This window comes from Misgurnus anguillicaudatus, chromosome 23 (genome assembly GCF_027580225.2).
Source record: "Misgurnus anguillicaudatus chromosome 23, ASM2758022v2, whole genome shotgun sequence".
In the NCBI taxonomy this organism is placed as follows: domain Eukaryota; kingdom Metazoa; phylum Chordata; class Actinopteri; order Cypriniformes; family Cobitidae; genus Misgurnus; species Misgurnus anguillicaudatus.
Window position 1 is genome coordinate 5,095,001 of NC_073359.2, and position 19,188 is coordinate 5,114,188.

Genomic DNA, 19,188 nt, shown 5'->3' on the forward strand with positions numbered 1-19,188 from the left:
TTATTATGAGCAGTTACCTGTAACAGTAAGATAGACTCCAGGAGAACCAGAAACTACATCTGATGTGTTAGTGATGAACCTGAACTGATAATCTCCAGAATCACTCGTGTTGACGTCTTTGATTCTCAGTGTGTTTCCCACAAACTCCACACGACCAGCAAACTGATGAACCTCACGCAGATCTCCAAGTTCCCCATGAAGAAAATTATAATAATGCCAGTATGTTTTCTCTACTGTATATCCAGTGGGATGTGAGTATGAAGAGTGAATATTTACTGTTGATCCCACTAAAGCACAAACTGTTCTAGAGGTGTAAGTCACACCCCAACAGCTACTGTTAGAAAGACCTGAAAGAGTCACAAAATACTGCTGTAACATTCACAATCAATTACAAACACACTCATACTGTATATGAATCAACAAGAAAACTGCTAAATTTGTTCTTCCATTTTAATTTAAATATTTTATAAATGTCAAACTCACACACAGATGAAGAGGGTGATGAAAAAGACACAGAGCAGAAATAACTGTTAGTGTTTCCACTGGATGACACAAATATGTTTTGGTTATATGTTGAATGTTGTCCATTCTTGTACCAGAAGTAATCATTTTCAGATGTTTTTGGGCAGGAGGAATCACAGCTCAGTTTTACTCGCTGTCCTGTAGATTCAGGAGTCATCTTTACCTGTACACCTAAATAATCAAAACCTTACATTAGATGAGAAATGAAAAGAGTTTAACTGGACTGATGAGAATGTAAATGTACCTGAAACTGTTAGATTGACTGTGACTGAGCTGAGATGTTTAACTCCATCCTTCATAATGAACATGAGCTGATATTCTCCACTGTCTCTCTCTCTCAGATCTATTATTGTGAGATATGAGTGATCTTCAGTGATCATCTGATCCACTCGTCCTGAGTAATCTGAATCTAAAGTCAAATCTTCAGGTTCATCTTTGTTTCTCCAGTTTGTTCTCTGTTTCTGACTGAACCAGAACCCAGTTTTGATGTTGATGTTTGAGTAATCGCACCTCACACTCATCCATGTCCGCCTCGCACCACAAATATTCAGTTTATCACAGGTTACATTAAAGTTATCCAATGTTAGGGACCCTGAAGAAGTAACCGTAACCGTAACATTAATAATATTTGAAGAGTTTTGTTGCAAAATGAGATAACCACCGTTTTTTTAATTGTTCAGAAATCTCGTTTTTTGGTTGTGCATTCCAATTAATTTCAATTCAACTGCAGCTGGTTTGTTTGGATTTAAACCTTCATGACTTAAAAAATACAGCTAAGTAGCACAATAAAAAAAAATAATAAAATGATAACATAATAATAAACATGTTTTTTTAAAAAAATGGATTTATCTCGTTTTGCAACGAAACTCTTCATTTGTAGATTATCTGTATTTAACTTCATTAAAATTACAAAGCAAGATGAGAGATTCAGACAGTCCTGTAAGGATATTAACTCAGATTCATCAATTTTGTTCTCAAACACAAATCTCTTCAGTTTTAAATACACAAACTCACTTTAAACATTTTAGAGACTGATCCAAATGGAGAATCCAGCCTTTGGAGTACAGCGATGTAAATTAAATGAGACAAAACTAGTTTAAAATCTGACATACTTTTAACAAATATATAATGAATTGAAGTATTTCAGTATAATAACAAAACTGTGTTTCATACCTTGAATGTGTAAGAGCAGGATCAGTGATGAGAGTCTGAAGTTCATGATTTCTCTTTGTAGAAACTCACATATACCAGCTACAAAACATTAAAGAAGAACTTTTCTTATTGCTGATAAAAACACAATGTTAGTTCGACTGTGACTTTCTCAATCGGATGCAAAAATACGTCGTGCACATGCGCAAAACATTGCGCTCCAAGTTCACGTATTATATTTATGAATCTCGTCACAGAAACACGCAACAACAGCATTAATGGAGTCACACGCTGTACTAAATTCTGCAGCGTTTGTTTATGATTTTAAAACATTAGGCTACTTAAAGCAATAAAATAGCGTTGTGACTTTTGAAAAGTGTGTTTTCATTACCTATATCGGAAAACTTCTTAAGAACAATTCCAACTCAGTTTTGACTTTTATACAGAGTATAAAAGCGTGAACTCCAACGAGAGATGCTGTCGCGAGCGTAGCGTTGCCAAGTCCTCTGCTTTTTTCGAGTTTAGATTTGGGATACTGTTTAAACTGTTTCCACCAGTTGTTGTTTTTCTGCGGGTTAAAGATTAAATGATTTCGTTGATAAGTTATTGGTATTTGGGCTGTGAATAGTCATTGGGATGCTTTTGGGCTAGTTTCGAACGTCCAGTCGGATCGTTTTGAAACGTGAGTCTGGCAACCCTGGCTGTGCGCTTGCGCAGACTTTCCGTTCGGATTTTAAATAATGTAAACGAACATTTAAATCAGATTGCAATGTTTAGGGTGCATGTACACTGTATCGTCGTAACCTTTAATCGTGTTAAACGTCGTCGGATTGACAGAATTTTGTAAACACTCATTTTATAAACTAATGTAGGGAATAGTGAATGAATTGTATAGGGAGTTATTTCATACACCGCCCTAGACATTTCTTAATACAGTTTAAAACACAGACAAACATCAAACTTTTTAGAATAGCAGATGCAACAACAGATTGTGACTACATTTACCTTCATGTTTACCTTAGTAGAGGTTATAGCCAGCTTATGAAGTTAGTTTTAAATTTATGTTTTCTGTAAATTACAGAGAAAATATTATTTTCATTCTATAATCAAATAGCCTTGGAAAAAAATACCCACTTGCATGGACAGATGAACCTTGACAACACTATATCTTCCTTTAGTGGTTGCCTACAAGATTGTTTGACATAAATAAATACACAATGTGCTTAAAAAGACAGTTTGAGAAGCTGTATCTGTAGTGAAGCTGCAGTAGTAGTAGCAGCCATAGACATTATATACGTAGACACCTCATGACGTGCTGGAACGCATCAAGCGTCGGCGCCATATTGGATGGGTCTCCTCACTGTACGCTAGCACCAGAGTCAGTGGGAGTTAACGGAAAGAAAGCCATACTATGGCCGTATTTTTTGTAGTTTACGGTTGCAATAACCGGCGCGATATTGATTCCAGATCACATGGGATTACATTTCACAAGTAAGATTGAACAATAATTTTGGTTATTTATTTACGTTATTATTTATAATATTATGTCAATGTTCAGCAGGAACTGGTACTCTCTCTCATGATCTCTCGCTGTTTTTTCTTGACATTTGAAGGTTTCCCAGTGATACAGGCATGAGGAGGTAATGGGAAGTTGCTATAAAACGGGAGGGTTTTGTTGTGACAGATTCGCCAAAGCTCTGCAAAGAGTATAGAAGGAACAAGAGGTGAAACTCTGATTCGTTTTTAGCAACAGCCACTAGATGGCGCTTCAGTAGCGCGGCCGCTATTTGGAATGAAAATTCTCACAGCCAATTCATTCTCAATTCATTCATATTAAAATTAATTTAATACCTAATACATAAAATACATAATTACGTAAAAATTACATTAAAATTGTGTTCTAAAGTACTTTTTAAGTAAAAGTAAAAAAGTAGATGTTTAATGTACTTAAATATAAACCAAAAACTTGAAATTATGAAATGTAGTGGAGTACAAAATATGATAATATGATTTGGAAATAAGTTTTCCAAAGAAAAACACTGATAAAATACAGATACTTAAAAAAAAATTAACTTTTATGTAGAAAGTAGAACACTTAAGTAGTGTCTGCCTCTGTCAATATGCCATACTTAAAGAGCATAATACAAAGTATTTTAGCATGAAAGCAGTATTTTTCAATGTGTGACAGCGTCCTGTATCATAACTAAATCTCTGCCGCTTATAACAACTCAAACCGTGTGAAAATTCTGTAAAAATTAGAGGAGTTATGATTATTCCTCATTAGAAATGAATGCAAGGGAGCGCACTGGAGACCCATCCAAGATGGCGGCCGACCGATACGTCAGCTCCAATAGGCAGCTCAGTTTACGAGGTGTCTACGTATATAATGTCTATAGAGACAGAGCGCAGCGCGTCATAACCTGAAAACCACGCCCACCGGGGGGGAAAGGAATCCAACTGTCTCCATTGACTTTGTATTGCGAGAAGCCGCCTCCTTGTCATTTCTGGCTTATAACTAAAAACTGAATAATGCCTAAAAGCTGCTGTGTGACAATATGTACAGCTAACAAGCCAAAGAACCCAGAAATAAGTTTTTATAAGCTGTCGAGTTGTAAAACCCAGCTTTTAAGGAGAATAAAGTGGATCGCCGACTACGTTTCCCCCTATTGGACGCAGTTTTACTAATAGGAGTACTATGAAAAGTTGCCTGTTTCCATTTCTGTGTCTTTAAACGCTCGTTTTTTTGAAGTTGAAAGCTTATAAAAACGTATTTGGTTTTTTGGGGATGTTAGATGTACACCTTGTCACACAGCAGCTTTTAGGTATTAATCTGTTTTTAAGTTTAATCTGTAAATAAGTTTTTATAAGCTGTCGACCCCAAAAAACGAGCGTTTAAAGACACAGAAATGGATACAGGCAACTTTTCATAGTACTTCTATAGTAGAACTGCGTCCACTAGGGGGAAACGTAGTCGGCGATCCACTTTATTCTCAAAGGCTGGGTTTTACGGCTCGACAGCTTATAAAAACGTATTTCTGGGTTCTTTGGCTTGTTAGCTGTACATATTGTCACACAGCAGCTTTTAGGCATTATTCAGTTTTTTGTTATAAGCCAGAAATGACAAGGAGGCGGCCTCTCGCAATACAAAGTCAATGGAGACGGTTGGATCGCGTTCCCCCCGGTGGGCGTGGTTTTCAAATTTGCATAACTGCACTCTGTCTCTAGCTGTGTCCCAATTCAGGGGCTGCGACCTTCTAAGCATGCGACCTTAAATATGAGCACTCGGTCTTTCAAGGTGGCAGCCTCAGAAGTCCGCGAAGAGAACTGAAATGAGACGGTCTTACCTTCGGACGACCATAATTGGCTAATTGGCGTCACCTGCTACGCCTGTCAACAGGACATAGCGGAAACGTTTCTGACTTATTAAAATAAATATGAAATCAGAAAAATATTAATTTAGTTTAGAAAATATGACACGTTGATGTATATTAAACTATTCAACAGTATATTAAATTAAATTAATCAACCTTAGAAATATATGCATCAAAAAATAATAATATTAACACAAAACATAACTTATAATACTAAAACAGTGACAAACTTTTTTTGATAAATACACACTTTTATTTAATGAAGGTTTTAATTGTTTATTTTAGAATATCCAGCCGCTGTTGCAGGCGCGCAATGAATCTTGGGATATCCTCGGCTGTTAAGGATCCGTTCGTTCTATCCTTAACACCGCAGAGAAATGAGGACGCATTTCGAGGCTTCATTCTAAGCATCCTTCGAATTGGGACGGCCTTACCAGCCTGAAGTCGCGCTGCTGTGACGCAATCGGTCTTAAAATACGTCCTTAGAAGGTCGCAGCACCTGAATTGGGACACAGCTTCTATGGTAGCAGCAGCATGTAGGCTGTCAATCACAGAAGTGGGCGGGACACAGAGGCAGACTGAACGCTCTTAAAGGCGGAGTCCATGATGTTTGAAAGCCAATGTTGATATTTGAAATCACCTAAACAAACACGCCCCTACCCCAATAGAATCTGGACCTTCTGTTGATAGACCCGCCCCACACATACGCAAACCGGCATTTGATTTGATTTGATTGGCTATAAGTGTGTTTTGGTAGTCGGCCCGTCTCCTTTTCCAACGCGTTTTTCAAACATCGTGGACTCCGCCTTTAAAGGAGAACATACACATATTGTACTCGGCATTGTAGCTGTATTTCTTTACAGTTGTTACCTTGCAAATTATTATATGGTACATTTATTTTGCTGCTTAATTTAAAAATATACCCACTAGAAAAGTGAAGGATTTCTGTATACCCAGTTTAAAAAGAGTGAGGATGCGTAACACCGTTTTGTGACATTAGATGTGAAGCGATTCAAGAAATCACATTGAGAAGTTTCCTTTGAATCACTTTTGTAATTTGACATCAAGCGGTCTGTGTAGAGCCAAAAGAACCTGCAAACCAAACATTGATGTTTATCATCCTGGCCTTTAATCTCATTCTCCTGCAGATCTATCATGATGTGATTGTTATAGCTGGCTTGGTATATGATGTTTGATGTCACAGAAAATTCCCATAATGCAATGTAAATTACAGTTATTTACTTTATAAATATTTTGCAGTATTATACTGAGTGCTATACAGTAAATAGGTGTAAAATGTACAGGAATGTCAATTAATATTGACGTAATTTACAATTAAAATTCGAAGTTAGTTTCCTCCTTTTATAATTTTGTCAATCTAAACTCTAAGAGTCTGTTACTGAGGACTCATTGTTTTGTGTATGTTGTAGTACATTAGACTCTGTTGTGTGTCGCCCTCTCCTGGAATAAACTTGAAGTCTTTATGTGGTAGATTTACAGCAGTGTATCATGTCTTCATGTTTCCCAGTAATAATATAATCCATACACTGTCAGAAACAAATGTTATAAATGATCTCTAGATGTCACTGGGGCGGTACCCTTTTAAAAAGTAAACCTGTGCACATAAAGAGTTCATATTAATACCTCGAGGTACATACTGACACCACATATCTGTACCTAAATGGGGTCTTTATAAAGAGTACTGGCCCAGTGACAGTTTTGGGAACATTATTTAATAAACTGTGAAAGTTCAACAATGTAGACAGAATTTTCAAGTTGATGTGACTCCTTTAAATTAAACATGACTTTGTTTTGTGTTATTTAGTGAATTCACTTTGGAAATCATTTTGATCTGTACACCACAGAGAGACTCTTGTATATTTGGTGCAGTGTTGTTTTTGTCCACTAGAGGCAGTTGACTCGGCTGTGTTGGGTGAACTGATTACATCTAACCTAAATGAAGAAGTCAACTAAACACAGACATGCACACGGTTAGCGTGATGTTTCAAAAAATTACTGCATCTTAATATTTTCTTTATTGTAATGTGTGAATCCTCTGCGCATTGATGTTGATTTTGCCTGAAATAGGTGAGCAAATACATACAAAAATCATTCACTTGACCATTATTCATACTTCATACTCTTTAAGTACGGCCATGGATGCGATCACTGCACTCAGGATCGACCTTCATCCATTTTGTTGTGAATGAAGCCAGTTGGTTAAAAAAAATCAAAACTTTATGACACATGACCCTACAAGATTATTACTGATAGACTGTTTGTCTCCTGCTAAAAAACAATCACGTTACAGAAAAGAAATTACAATTCTCTTACTCAAATTACTACTTTTTTACTCAATGACTTTTTTCTCTTGTGTACAGACTCAAGTTTCTGTCCACCAATAAGTTATTGTCCACCTCTGCTGTCAACTGTGTGGTTTTATCATTAAAAACCCTCATGTGTTCAACAGAATAAAGAAACTCATACAGGTTTAGATCAACATGAGGGTGAGGAAATGATGACAGCACTTTTATGATTAAATAAACTCTCCTGTTAAAACAGTAAATGACCAATCAAAATTAACGTTTTATGTGTACTTTTATTTCATCTTTATTTAACTAAGTCTCTCAACTCTTTTTGAGGGAGACCTTGCAGAGAAGACACATTATTACACAAAGATGAAATTACATAAAACAATAAAAATAGAGAACAAAGTTCACTAATATAAACGACTTTCAAAACTATTTGTAAGCACTTAAATGTTATGTAAATGTATTTATACAAAATCCAGCTTGAGAATAGCAATAAAACACCCTAAAAACAGATAAACTTCTTTTTAAGTATAAGTGCTTTAAACTTTCCCATTATGTAATATCCCTGTAATAAAATCCTAACCTAACTAAAACAGCATTGAGTTGAATAACAGCCTGACTTATAGTGAAGATGAAAGTAGATCACAGTATCATCTACATAAAGATGCACTATAGCAAAGTTTTTACAGGATTTATTCATTGTGATGTTACAGTTGATCTGACACTGACACAAGACTGTTGAATGATAAACTCAATACTTCAATGAATAATTCATCTATTTGAACATTAGATTATTTACACTGAATTGTCATTAATATGTTACTGTATATGACATCACTGCATCACTGATGTCACTGCTGAGAGACTGTTGCTAGGTGATGATGTCATAAAGAGAGTTGTGACATCACTCCAGTATTCTGATGGACAGACAGCTGATCTACTCACAGACCTGCAACATCTAACAATGACAAACACACAGAAAGAGATATTGTTATAAAATCTGACCATTAGTTTATTGTATTACAGAAAATTATAAAGTATTTCTCATCTCTTTTTGGTTTTTTTCATCAGTTTTGTTTTTAGATGTACTCAGTTTACTCATGCTGATGAAAAAGCTGTGGTATCAAAATTCATACACTTGAAATCTGAATTCATATCAAAATATTCACTGTATGTTATGAAGTTTTGAGTTTTACTTGATATGTTTTCTTACCACATCCACAGAGCTTCAATGATGAGAAACTGAGGCAGAAACACCAACAGAGAGAGAAACACTGAGCTGTCCACTGCTTCATTTGTTTTGTCCATTGGATCTGAAAAAATGAGTTATATTCAGAAAAGGCAGAATATTCAGAATTTGACTTTTCTGTGATTCTCAGATTTCAGTCTCACTGCAGCCGTTATCACAGCGCTACTCAACAAATAACCATCATGACAGCTGTGTGCTTATTTTCAAAATAACACAAAAGTTCTGAGTGATTCGCTATGCTGTTCAGTGCCACTGACAGCGCTAAAACACTTTCACTTTTGGTTGTGTTAGTACATTTAGGGGCAGTTTCCCGGACAGGGATTAGACTAGTCCTAGACTTAAACACTTTTAAGAGCTCTCCAAATTGAAAACAACTTTCATCACTTACATATCTTAAAATACATCAGTGCCCTTTGTTTTACCTCAAAATGCACACAGGTAATGTTTTTAGTAAGGCATGTTTGTTAAAACTAGTTATATTTCCTAATTAAACTAAGGCCTAGTCCTGGATTAAGCTAATTCTGGTCTGGGAAACCGCCCCATAAAGTACAGCTTGCGTTCAAAAATAATAATTCCACCTTGATTGTGTTTCCTTTTCTTCGCCAGTAATGATAGTACACAAAACAACACGGCACACCGGCACCTGACTTTGAAACCTGCAGAAGCTGCGCCAGTGACTTATTGGACTTATTAGGCAATAACTAACCAAGATGTGTTCTTGTACTTGTAATTTTGACAGACCTGCTTGCTTGAACATTTCTGTAATTTTGTAGCATCTTGCTGCATTTGTGGCCAGGGCTATTTTATCCATTCTCTTCTCATCTCTGCTCCGTTTTAATTGCATAATTGTTAGATATAGCCAAAGAGGCAGTGCGTGGCTGTCGTTTGGAAATATAGCATTTTGAAGTAAACTCTGTCTGACTAAGCTTGCGCTATTTAACGTGCACATCTGGTGTGTGATACCTGGTGCATAAGAACATGTTAAATAATCATAACACATGCGCACTGTATCTTTATTATAACATTTATTTAACCGCGACAATGATGGGAAAGCTGTTTATTGATGAATGAATGGATCGCATTTATACACGACACGTTAAACACATGAAAGTAAATGTCTTTTAAAGGTTTTAATACAAAAAATATCAATTCAATACAAATAAAAACAACGCAATTTTTTACATCAATGTTAAACTGGTGGTCTTCTTCTTCATCTTAGTTTTTCAGTTTATAATTCCGTCATCAAAATAGGAAATCGGCATGGCGCCAGCGCAACTGGCTTTTAAAGGGGATGAGAGCTGAGACTCTCACAGGTTTATTGCACGTTACGCCTAAAACACACCCATTACTCATTACCGGAATAGGAACAACCCTTTTTTACTGTGCGCTTGGCGCAAACACAAATTTTCCCATCGTTAAATTAGCAAAATTGGATTTGGAAACGCCTTTTAGACTGTGCGCTTTAGGCAAGATCATTAATCAATAATAAGTTCATTAAAATATGTGACCCGTCACAGAAACCAGTAACACAAGTCGGCAGCACAAGTTCCGAGAAAATGAGAAACGTGTTTTTTTCAAAATTTGTGATTTTCATTTTATTGCAGAATCTGTTAGTTGAGATCTGTTAACAAGGCCGCCTTAATGCACGGGCTTAATGAACTCCCAAGTTCAAGGGCCTCCAAAGTTTGCGTTCATGACGAGCTGAAAATGTCATTTTGTTTTGTAACTTGTCGGGTTTTCTGTCAATCACTCTAATTGCACGTTACATGGCTGCTGATTGGTCCGTTGTAACTTAACGTGAAATAAAATGTCAGACGTAAAAAAATTTATTCCGCGTAATGTAATTAAGTGCGCGTTGTCAACTTGACATTCCTGCACGTTAGACTGAGTGTGACAGAGAAACGGGAAATAATCCACCAACAAATGAAAGAGTAATTTCTGAAATTTCATAATACTAGTGATGCAGGTCTCTCTCTCTTTCGTGCGCGCGCTTGCTCGTTCGCTCTCTGTGCTGGTTCAGCTGAGTCTCTGGCATGCAGAAGTCTTTCCCACCGTGCACAAGAAACTGTGCCGCTAAATTAAGAAAGGAGTTCCCGCACATAATGCTGTTAGTTGTTATAAAGTTTAAGTTCACTCGCGTTTATATCAGTGACGCGTGCGCAGCTGGAGCGATGTAGTTTGACCCGACGTCAGCTCACAGTACACACATCTGTTGGTAGAAAGACGAGAAAGAGACGCAACGGTAAAGGTGCAAGTCTAAAGTAAAGAGCGACAAAACCATCTCAAATGATCATCCCCTGATAGCACCATTATAATCTCATTATCTAAAGATCTTATATACAGGTATGTTCCCTGTCTGTCTTGTGCATATTCATACTTGGTCGTTTTACATGCTTATGTATGCATAAATACTAAATACAATGCATACTATATCTTCAATAGCTTACAAAATAAATTACTGATTAAAAAACAAGATTCTGTCTATAAAGACTTATCTTTTGTTATCATTAATGCATTTGACAAGATTCTGTCTATAAAGACTTATCTTTTGTTATCATTAATGCATTTTCACTTTAAAACTAACTTTAACTTATTATATGTTTAAAACTGTGGTGAGCATTTAGTTAGTGAGTGGCAATTTTCTGCAAATTATATTCCAAAAACTATATAAACATAAAGCTTATAAACATATAAACTTTCACACATTTTGGTTTTATTATCACCACAAGTTGCTGTGTGTGGTTGTTAAATAAAGTGTCTTGTGTTTATACTCAAGTGGGCTCAGTGATATGTTAATAACAATATTATGGTGTTTTCTGGCCCAAAGAGGGAAAACTCACTGTTGTATGTCTCGAAAGAAACTAATGCATTTTGTGATGTAGATTACCTAGATATTACACTTAAAAAAGAGACTATAAATCGAGGGGAAGGGGGGCCTACAAAACATCTTAGCCCCGGGGCCTCACATTAGGTTAAATTACCCTGTCTGTTAACATTGATTTTTATACTTTATGCAAGGACTTCTGGGTTGGTAAAGTGCGCGAAGCCTGCTGCAGTGCGGGCTTCGCTGAAGACCGCATCAAGGGGGCAAAGGAGGCGCTGATGAGCACACTTCAAAGCGTAAAAATGACAGATGGGACACCCTACGGACTCGTGGACTAAGCGAGAACGCGCAATTTAAGGCCACGAGACCGAAAGTCCACATGAAGTGCGCCATTTGGGACAGGGCCAGTGACGCGGCTGCCCTGTTCCTCAGACATGTTTGCCAAGTTTTTTTTTTCAAACTTATAGCGTGCATCTCCCCAGACTGTAAACGAAGCTCAGGCGCACAAAACAAAAGAAAAATAAAAGAAGCTGGGGCGGAACAAATAACAGACAGCCGCGTCATTCGTCAGCCTGACTTTATGCGGGGCCGCAGTCGGATGACGTCAAAATACCGCGAGAGCTCTTCAAGAAATCTTACAAAGTAGTTTAATTTCGACTCGCTCTCGCGGTACTTTGACGTCATCTCTCTGTCAGTTCTTGCAGCGCAGCATGAAGTCAAACACACAAGTTACACAGAGATCGTTGAATTCATTATATAATTGGCTACATGTTTTGTCTATCCATTTTTTCCATGAAGTCATTGGCTGATGGAGGAACGAGTGAGCGATTGGTTACATCCCTAAAGGACTTCACGGTTTCAACGGCGCTGTTTGGATTATCTATTATACTACCTCCCTATTTTAAATACAAACTTTGAAGGCGGGTTCATGTGTTTAACGGAATGTAAATTACCGAAATGTAAACTCATATACCCTTACATGTTACGATGTAAACAGTCGTCAGATTGTATATTATATTGTATTACCAGACGTTCATGCGAAATCTGATGTAAACAATAGACTATATAAATCTATATTTCACGGATTATACCCATTTGTGGACAAAATGTTCATTGGATGATTCACACATCTGAAACCGATTGGATTTCACTTGTGATCTACACAAAGGTAAAAAGTCCTGCTTATTTTTGGATGTTGTCATCCAGACTTCTGTCACAAAATACTACATATGATGCTAGAAAATCTGTATCTCAAAACGGCTTTACAGGGGGCAGGTAGAGTCCCTTTCGTCTCGATTTTCTCGGTTTGAGTGTTTTTGAGTTCCTATGTTCAAATGGCCACAACTTCTCCAAATCGTATCAGATTTCCATGTGTTACACATCGTTGGAAAGCTTAGAAACTGCACTTTCAGAATTAACTTAAGAATACCTCAAAATGGCCCAGATCCGACTTGTGTCCCTACTTTCCGTAACACATCTAGCCTATATGTATAAAGGCTAGATGTGTTACGGCGGAGTCTCTAATGTCATCATCTTACCACGGGGAGCTCGCTTGTAGCATTTGTTTTAATGGTGCAGGTACTTTTAAAAGACCATAACTTGCTCAATTCTCTGCCAATTTTCAAACGGTTTGGTTTATTTCAAACGTTATTAACATGGCTATAATTCTGGATGCTTTAACATGTTTCATGGTTTTTTTTATAAGTATGCAGAGGTACACCTTTGACGTTTATAACAAACCAAACCATTTGAAAATCGGTAGAAGATTGAGCAAGTTATGGTCTTTTAAAAGTACCTGCACCATTAAAACTCAATGCTACGAGTGAGCGAGCTGCCTGTAGTAAGATGGCCGCCAAATGCGGACGTTCCACTCAATTGACCAGCAGCGTGGGCGAGACAATAAAGCGTTTTTACATATCTATGAATTAGATCATTAAAATATTTTTAGATCATTAAAATAGAGCCCTGGATATTCATTATGACTATTGCAATATTAAAGGAATAGTCTACTCATTTTCAATATTAAAATATATTATTACCTTAACTAAGAATTGTTGATACATCCCTCCATCATCTGTGTGCGCGCACGCAAGCGCCGGAGCGCGCCGCGACGCTTCGATAGCCCCATTCATTCAATGGTACCATTTAGAGATAAAGTTAGAAGTGACCAAACACATCAACATTTTTCCTATTTAAGACGGGTAGTTATACGAGCAAGTTTGGTGGTAAAAAAAACGTAGCGCTTTTCTAAGCAGATTTAAAAGAGGAGCTACATTTTATGGCGTAATAGCACTTTTGGGAGTACTTCGACTCGGCGCAGTAACACCCTACCTCTCCCATTATGAGAGTGAGAAGGGGAGCGGACTTTTCAGGCGAGTCGAAGTACTTCCAAAAGTGCTATTACGCCATAAAATATAGTTCCTTTGATAGAGGGATGTATCAACAATTCTTAGTTAAGGTAATAACATATTTTAATATTGAAAATGAGTAGACTATTCCTTTAAGCTCAGCAGTGCTCTCACGTCAAGTTTACACAGTAAAACATATTTAACTTTAAGCGACATGTTGCGTTGATTAATACATTGTCATGGTCCTGTCTTCAGGTCATACCCTGTGTCTCAATCTATTCCCTAGCTCCTGAGGTTGTGAATCAGTATATCGTGTATGCAGGTTCGAACACTGGTAAGGGCTCTAGCTCACTTGACATTGGGACACTGTTCACTTATTATCCTGTGATGTTGCTGTTTAAGCGACTCATCAACAACATGCAAAACCTCTCAGACTTAATGGAACACTCCACTTTAGAGTTAAACATTTGATTTTTACCTCTTCGAAACCATTCAGCTAATCTCCGGGTCCGGCAGGACCACTTTTAGCATAATTTAGACAAAAATAACCAAAGACTTTCAATATTTTTCCTATTTAAAACTTGACTCTTCTGTAGTTAAATTAAAAGTTGTGATTTTCTAGGCAGATATGGCTAGGACTATACTCTCATTCTGGAGTAATAATCAAGAAATTTGCTGCTTTAACATGGCTGCAGCAGGCGTAGTGATATTACAGACAAAGATATGGGGACAAAGATATGGGGAAAATCATCCTTCAGCAGCTGCTTGAAGGCCTGTCTAGGATCGACGCTAGCCAGTTACTTGGAAAGTACAAGGTGTGGTGTTATCACTTCACCCTGTACCCAAGAGTGATGTGGCCTCTGAAGCTGTGTGAAGTTACCTCATCAGCAGTAAGCCGGATGGAGGCAAAAGCCAATTCCTTCATCCGCAAATGGCTCGGCCTACCCCAATGCTTTTCGGCTGCTGGTCTGTATGGATGTAATGCACTTCAGTTACCCTTAAAATCCATTACCTGGGGCTATAGGCAGGAGAAGGCAAGGCTGGTGATGGAATTAAGGGACTCCACCGACAGGACAGTGGCTGATGCAAATGCCAGAGTTGAGACTGGAAGGAAATGGAGGGCAAAGGAGGAGGTGCAGAAGGTGATTGGAAGATTACAACATCAGCAAATTGTGGGCATGGTCCAGACAGGGCAGGCAGGCCTTGGATGGAGCGAGCCACCAATTCTATGGTCCAAGGCAAGTAGGAAGGAGAGGAAGGACCTAGTGGTAGTAGAGGTCACCAGGATTGAGCAGGAGGAGCTCAGAGTAAGGTCTGTGACACAGGGGCAGCAGGGGCGATGGAAAACGTGGGAGGGCATCGCGAGCCGAGCAATCAGCTGGGCAGAGTTCTGGAAACTGCCACAGGCTCGGCTCAGTTTCCTCATCAGGGCAACATACGACACCCTCCCGTGCCCAAAAAACCTCCATCAATGGCTTGGAACAGAACAATCCTGCGATCTCTGTGGGACTATCAACGCCTCACTCCAGCATGTTCTATCAGGCTGTAAAACAGCGCTAATACAAGGTCGGCTTAGATGGCGGCACAACCAAGTGCTCAGGAAGTTGGCAGAGGTGCTGGAGAAATGTTGGCAGGAGGCAAACCAGCAAAGTCCAACACAGAGCCGATCCAGGATCCACTTCCTCAGGCAGGGTGAATCCGCAAAGCATACCAGCGGAGTGGAAGATGGAAGTAGATCTGGGAAGGCATCTCCATTTCCCACAGGAGATATGCAGCACCAAATTAAGACCAGATGTGGTGCTGTGGTCTGTAGCTGTAAAGTCAGTGATACTGATCGAGCTGACAGTGCCATGGGAGGAGGGACTGGAAGCTGCATATGAGAGAAAGAAGGCAAAGTACACAGACTTGGTCGCGGAGTGTAGAGAAAGCGGATGGAGTGTGAGGTTGTACCCGGTGGAAGTGGGAGTCAGAGGCTTTGTGGGCAGATCAACATCATGCCTGCTCAGGGACCTGGGACAACGAGGAACCATACTGAGTAGATCCACTAAGGAGCTCTCTGAGGAAGCAGAGAAAGCAAGCCACTGGCTCTGGCTGAGACGACGAGACAAGGCTTGGGGAGTCAATTAGGCTTTGCTGCAGGGGGTGTCAGGGAGACGTCCCTGGTCACCGCCCCGCCACCAGGAGACGTACTGGGTCAAGGGGTGAAACGTTAATGAGTGGTGGTCCCCAGCTGAAGACCCTGCAGCAAAGCCATGTGGTATGCGGCCAGGTTTAGGCCTGCCTCAGGGAAGAGGACGCCCCTGCCATGCATCGCGTGCAGTTTTAAAAAACAAATTTTAGCGGTTTTGTCATCGTCATTCATCAGCTCATTCAGCTCGCGTTTGAGAAAAAATTCACACGCAAAAATCTACAGACTTTTTTTTTTAATATACAGACATTTATGTTCAGGAGGAGCTTTCACTCCGCAAGGTCATCGTAAGGTAAAACGTTGTATTTTATAATGTTGCGTTGTATTATAATATCTAATTTGCTGTGTTATGAACAAAGCAGTGTGATTTATCTTTGGTCTCGTCGCAAATCACACTTACAGTATTTTAGGCCTTGTGCTTTTGTCTGGTGCTGTTATAGGCAAACAGGATAACCTTCATGCATGTCAAATTGCTTACATGATGCAACAATATATTATTTTAAGCATTGTGCTTTGTTGTGATATTTGAGGTTGCTGCAGAAGCATGTATAATAGGGTCAGGAATTAATGACAATACAGCTTATCACATATATCACATTGAAAATACATTATTTTAAATGAAGAAAATGTTTGAGAAGTGGAAATAAAGTTCCTAACAAGTGTTTATTTAGAATAAAGGTATATGTTGGGTAGGGTAGGTATTGTCGTGTTTGGGTTCTTTGTATATCTTATAAAGAAGCAGCAGCGCACAACGACATAGCATACACACTTTTTATTGCCCTGCCCCAAAGTCCTGGAAAGCTCCTCTACTCCCCCTAGTGTACAGGCATACAACATTATTCTTGATCACACCACAGGTATAAGAATGGCTTTAATTTATCTATAAGTGAAATAATAGATTAAATGCAGTATAAACATTAATAAAATATATGTACAGCTTTATATTTATATCACCTGCTTGTCTGATTTCATTAACTATGACTAAATGTGTCAAACTAGTGTAATCATTATAACATTATAAATCATTAATCTAATTGCATCTACTTTTAAAATTTGAACGTGCAAAATGACATATAAATTGCCTTTTATTATAAGACATGCCCCCCCCAGTCCAGCAAGCCTAGTACCGGGCCTGTCAGTGATGATGTAATAGCTGTAAATAAACTAATCAGCATCAAGGACTGAAACTATATCTTATATAATTTCATCAGATGTATGATGAGATGTTGTGTTACCTCTTACAGTACAGGAATACTCTTGTAGCTCCTCACTGTTGATTGAGTCCAGGTACAGCTTGTTTAATAATCTCAATCCATCTGTTACCTGTTGTCCATTCTTATACCAGATGTAAGTATGTTTGTTATCCAGAGTGCATTTGGTTAAACAGCTTAATATCACTTTTTCTCCATCTATCACAGGGCTTGGGCTGCTTCTCACTCGTGTACCTGAGATTTCATAAAACAGAGTTCACGTCAATTACTTTCAAAGTTGGGCCTCATATTTTTGATTCAGCTCATTTGGTAAAGCATTACCTAAACCTCTTATCACAGTCGTGTTGATATCAGACTCCAGCGATATCAGCTATAATTATTCAGTATAATGAGTGCTGCACAGAGAGTTTATTATGAGCAGTTACCTGTAACAATAAGATAGACTCCAGAAGAACAAGAAACTTCATCTGATGTGTTAGTGATGAACCTGAACTGATATAATCCAGTGTCACTCGTGTTGACGTCTTTGATTTTCAGTGTGTTTCCCACAAACTCCACACGACCAGCAAACTTATCAACCTCACGCAGATCTCTGAAATCCCCACGAAGAAAATTATGATAACCCCAGTATGTTTTCTCTACTGTATATCCAGTGGGATGTGAGTATGAAGAGTGAATATCTACTGTTGATCCCACTAAAGCACAAACACTCATAGAGGTGTAAGTCACACCCCAACATCCACTGTTAGAAAGACCCGAAAGAGCCACAAAACACTGCTGCAACACCCACAATCAACCACAAACACACCCACACTGTACATGAATCAACAAGAAAACTGCAACGTTTGTTCTTCCATTTTTATTTAAATATTTTATAAATGTCAGACTCACACACAGATGAAGAGGGCTCCATTTTATAATTAGTGCAGTAATAACTGTCAGTGTTTCCACTGGATGATACAAATATGCTTTGGTTATTTGTTAAATGTTGTCCATTCTTGTACCAGAGGTAATTATATTCTGATGTTTTTGGGCAGGAGGAATCACAGCTCAGTTTTACTCGCTGTCCTTCAGGATTCATCTTTACCTGTAAAACTAAATAATCAAAACCTTACATTAGATGAGAAATGAAAAAGAGTTTAACTGGACTGATGAGAATGTAAATGTACCTGAAACTGTTAGATTGACTGTGACTGAGCTGAGATGTTTAACTCCATCCTTCATAATGAACATGAGCTGATATTCTCCACTGTCTCTCTCTCTCAGATCATCTATTGAGAGTCGTGAGTAATCTTCACTGATCCACTGACCAATTCGTCCTGAGTAATCTGAATCTAAAGTCAAATCTTCAGGTTCATCTTTGTTTCTCCAGTTTGTTCTCTGTTTCTGACTGAACCAGAACACAGTTTTGATGTTGATGTTTGAGTAATCGCAGTTCACACTCATTAGTGTCCCCCTAACAGCACAAATATTCAGTTCATCACAGGTTACATTAAAGTTATCCAATGTTAGGAACCCTGAAAAGAAACGGTAACATTATTAATATTTGTAGTTTACTGTATGTAACGTCATTAAAATGACAGAGTGAGATGAGAGATTCAGACAGTCCTATAAGGATATGAACCCAGATTCATCAGTTTTGTTCTCAAACACAAATCTCTAAGTTCAGTTTTAAATATACAAACTCACTTTAAACATTTTAGAGACTGATCCAAATGGAAAATCCAGCCTTTGGAGCACAGCGATGTAAATTAAATTAGACTAAGTCAGGGGCGGAGCCAGACATTGTAGACATTGGGGGCTTAGCCCAAATCTAGGGGTTTCAAAGCTTGGTCCCCTGTTGATATTTTTTCTCCATTTACGGCAGCTTTATAAACTATTTTTTAATCTAAGTGTTCTCTGTATTGTCCAGTGTTGGGTGTAACTAGTTACTAAGTAATTTGTTACTGTAATTTAATAACTTGAAAAATTAATGTAAGGGATTACTCTTATTTTTCTTGTAATCGAATTACAG

The 19,188-nt window shown here is 38.2% G+C and overlaps 1 protein-coding gene across 5 annotated transcripts in view; it reads right to left on the reverse strand.

Moving 5' to 3' along the window:
• LOC129453072 (sialoadhesin-like) overlaps positions 1 to 19,188 on the reverse strand; it is a 205,736-nt gene that overhangs the window by 77,484 nt on the left and 109,064 nt on the right. For 4 of the 5 annotated variants that reach the window (XM_073861508.1, XM_073861505.1, XM_073861504.1 and 1 more), the window contains exons 2-5: positions 1,696 to 1,773; positions 767 to 1,114; positions 484 to 693; positions 18 to 347 (exon numbers count right to left, since the gene is read on the reverse strand). In XM_073861508.1, coding sequence (XP_073717609.1) covers positions 18 to 347; positions 484 to 693; positions 767 to 1,114; positions 1,696 to 1,741 — 934 coding nt within the window. In that variant the 5' untranslated portion in view covers positions 1,742 to 1,773. Of the gene's footprint in view, positions 1 to 17; positions 348 to 483; positions 694 to 766; positions 1,115 to 1,695; positions 1,774 to 2,062; positions 2,320 to 19,188 lie in introns of those variants that run through there. The other variant, XM_073861506.1, reaches the window with a different exon arrangement.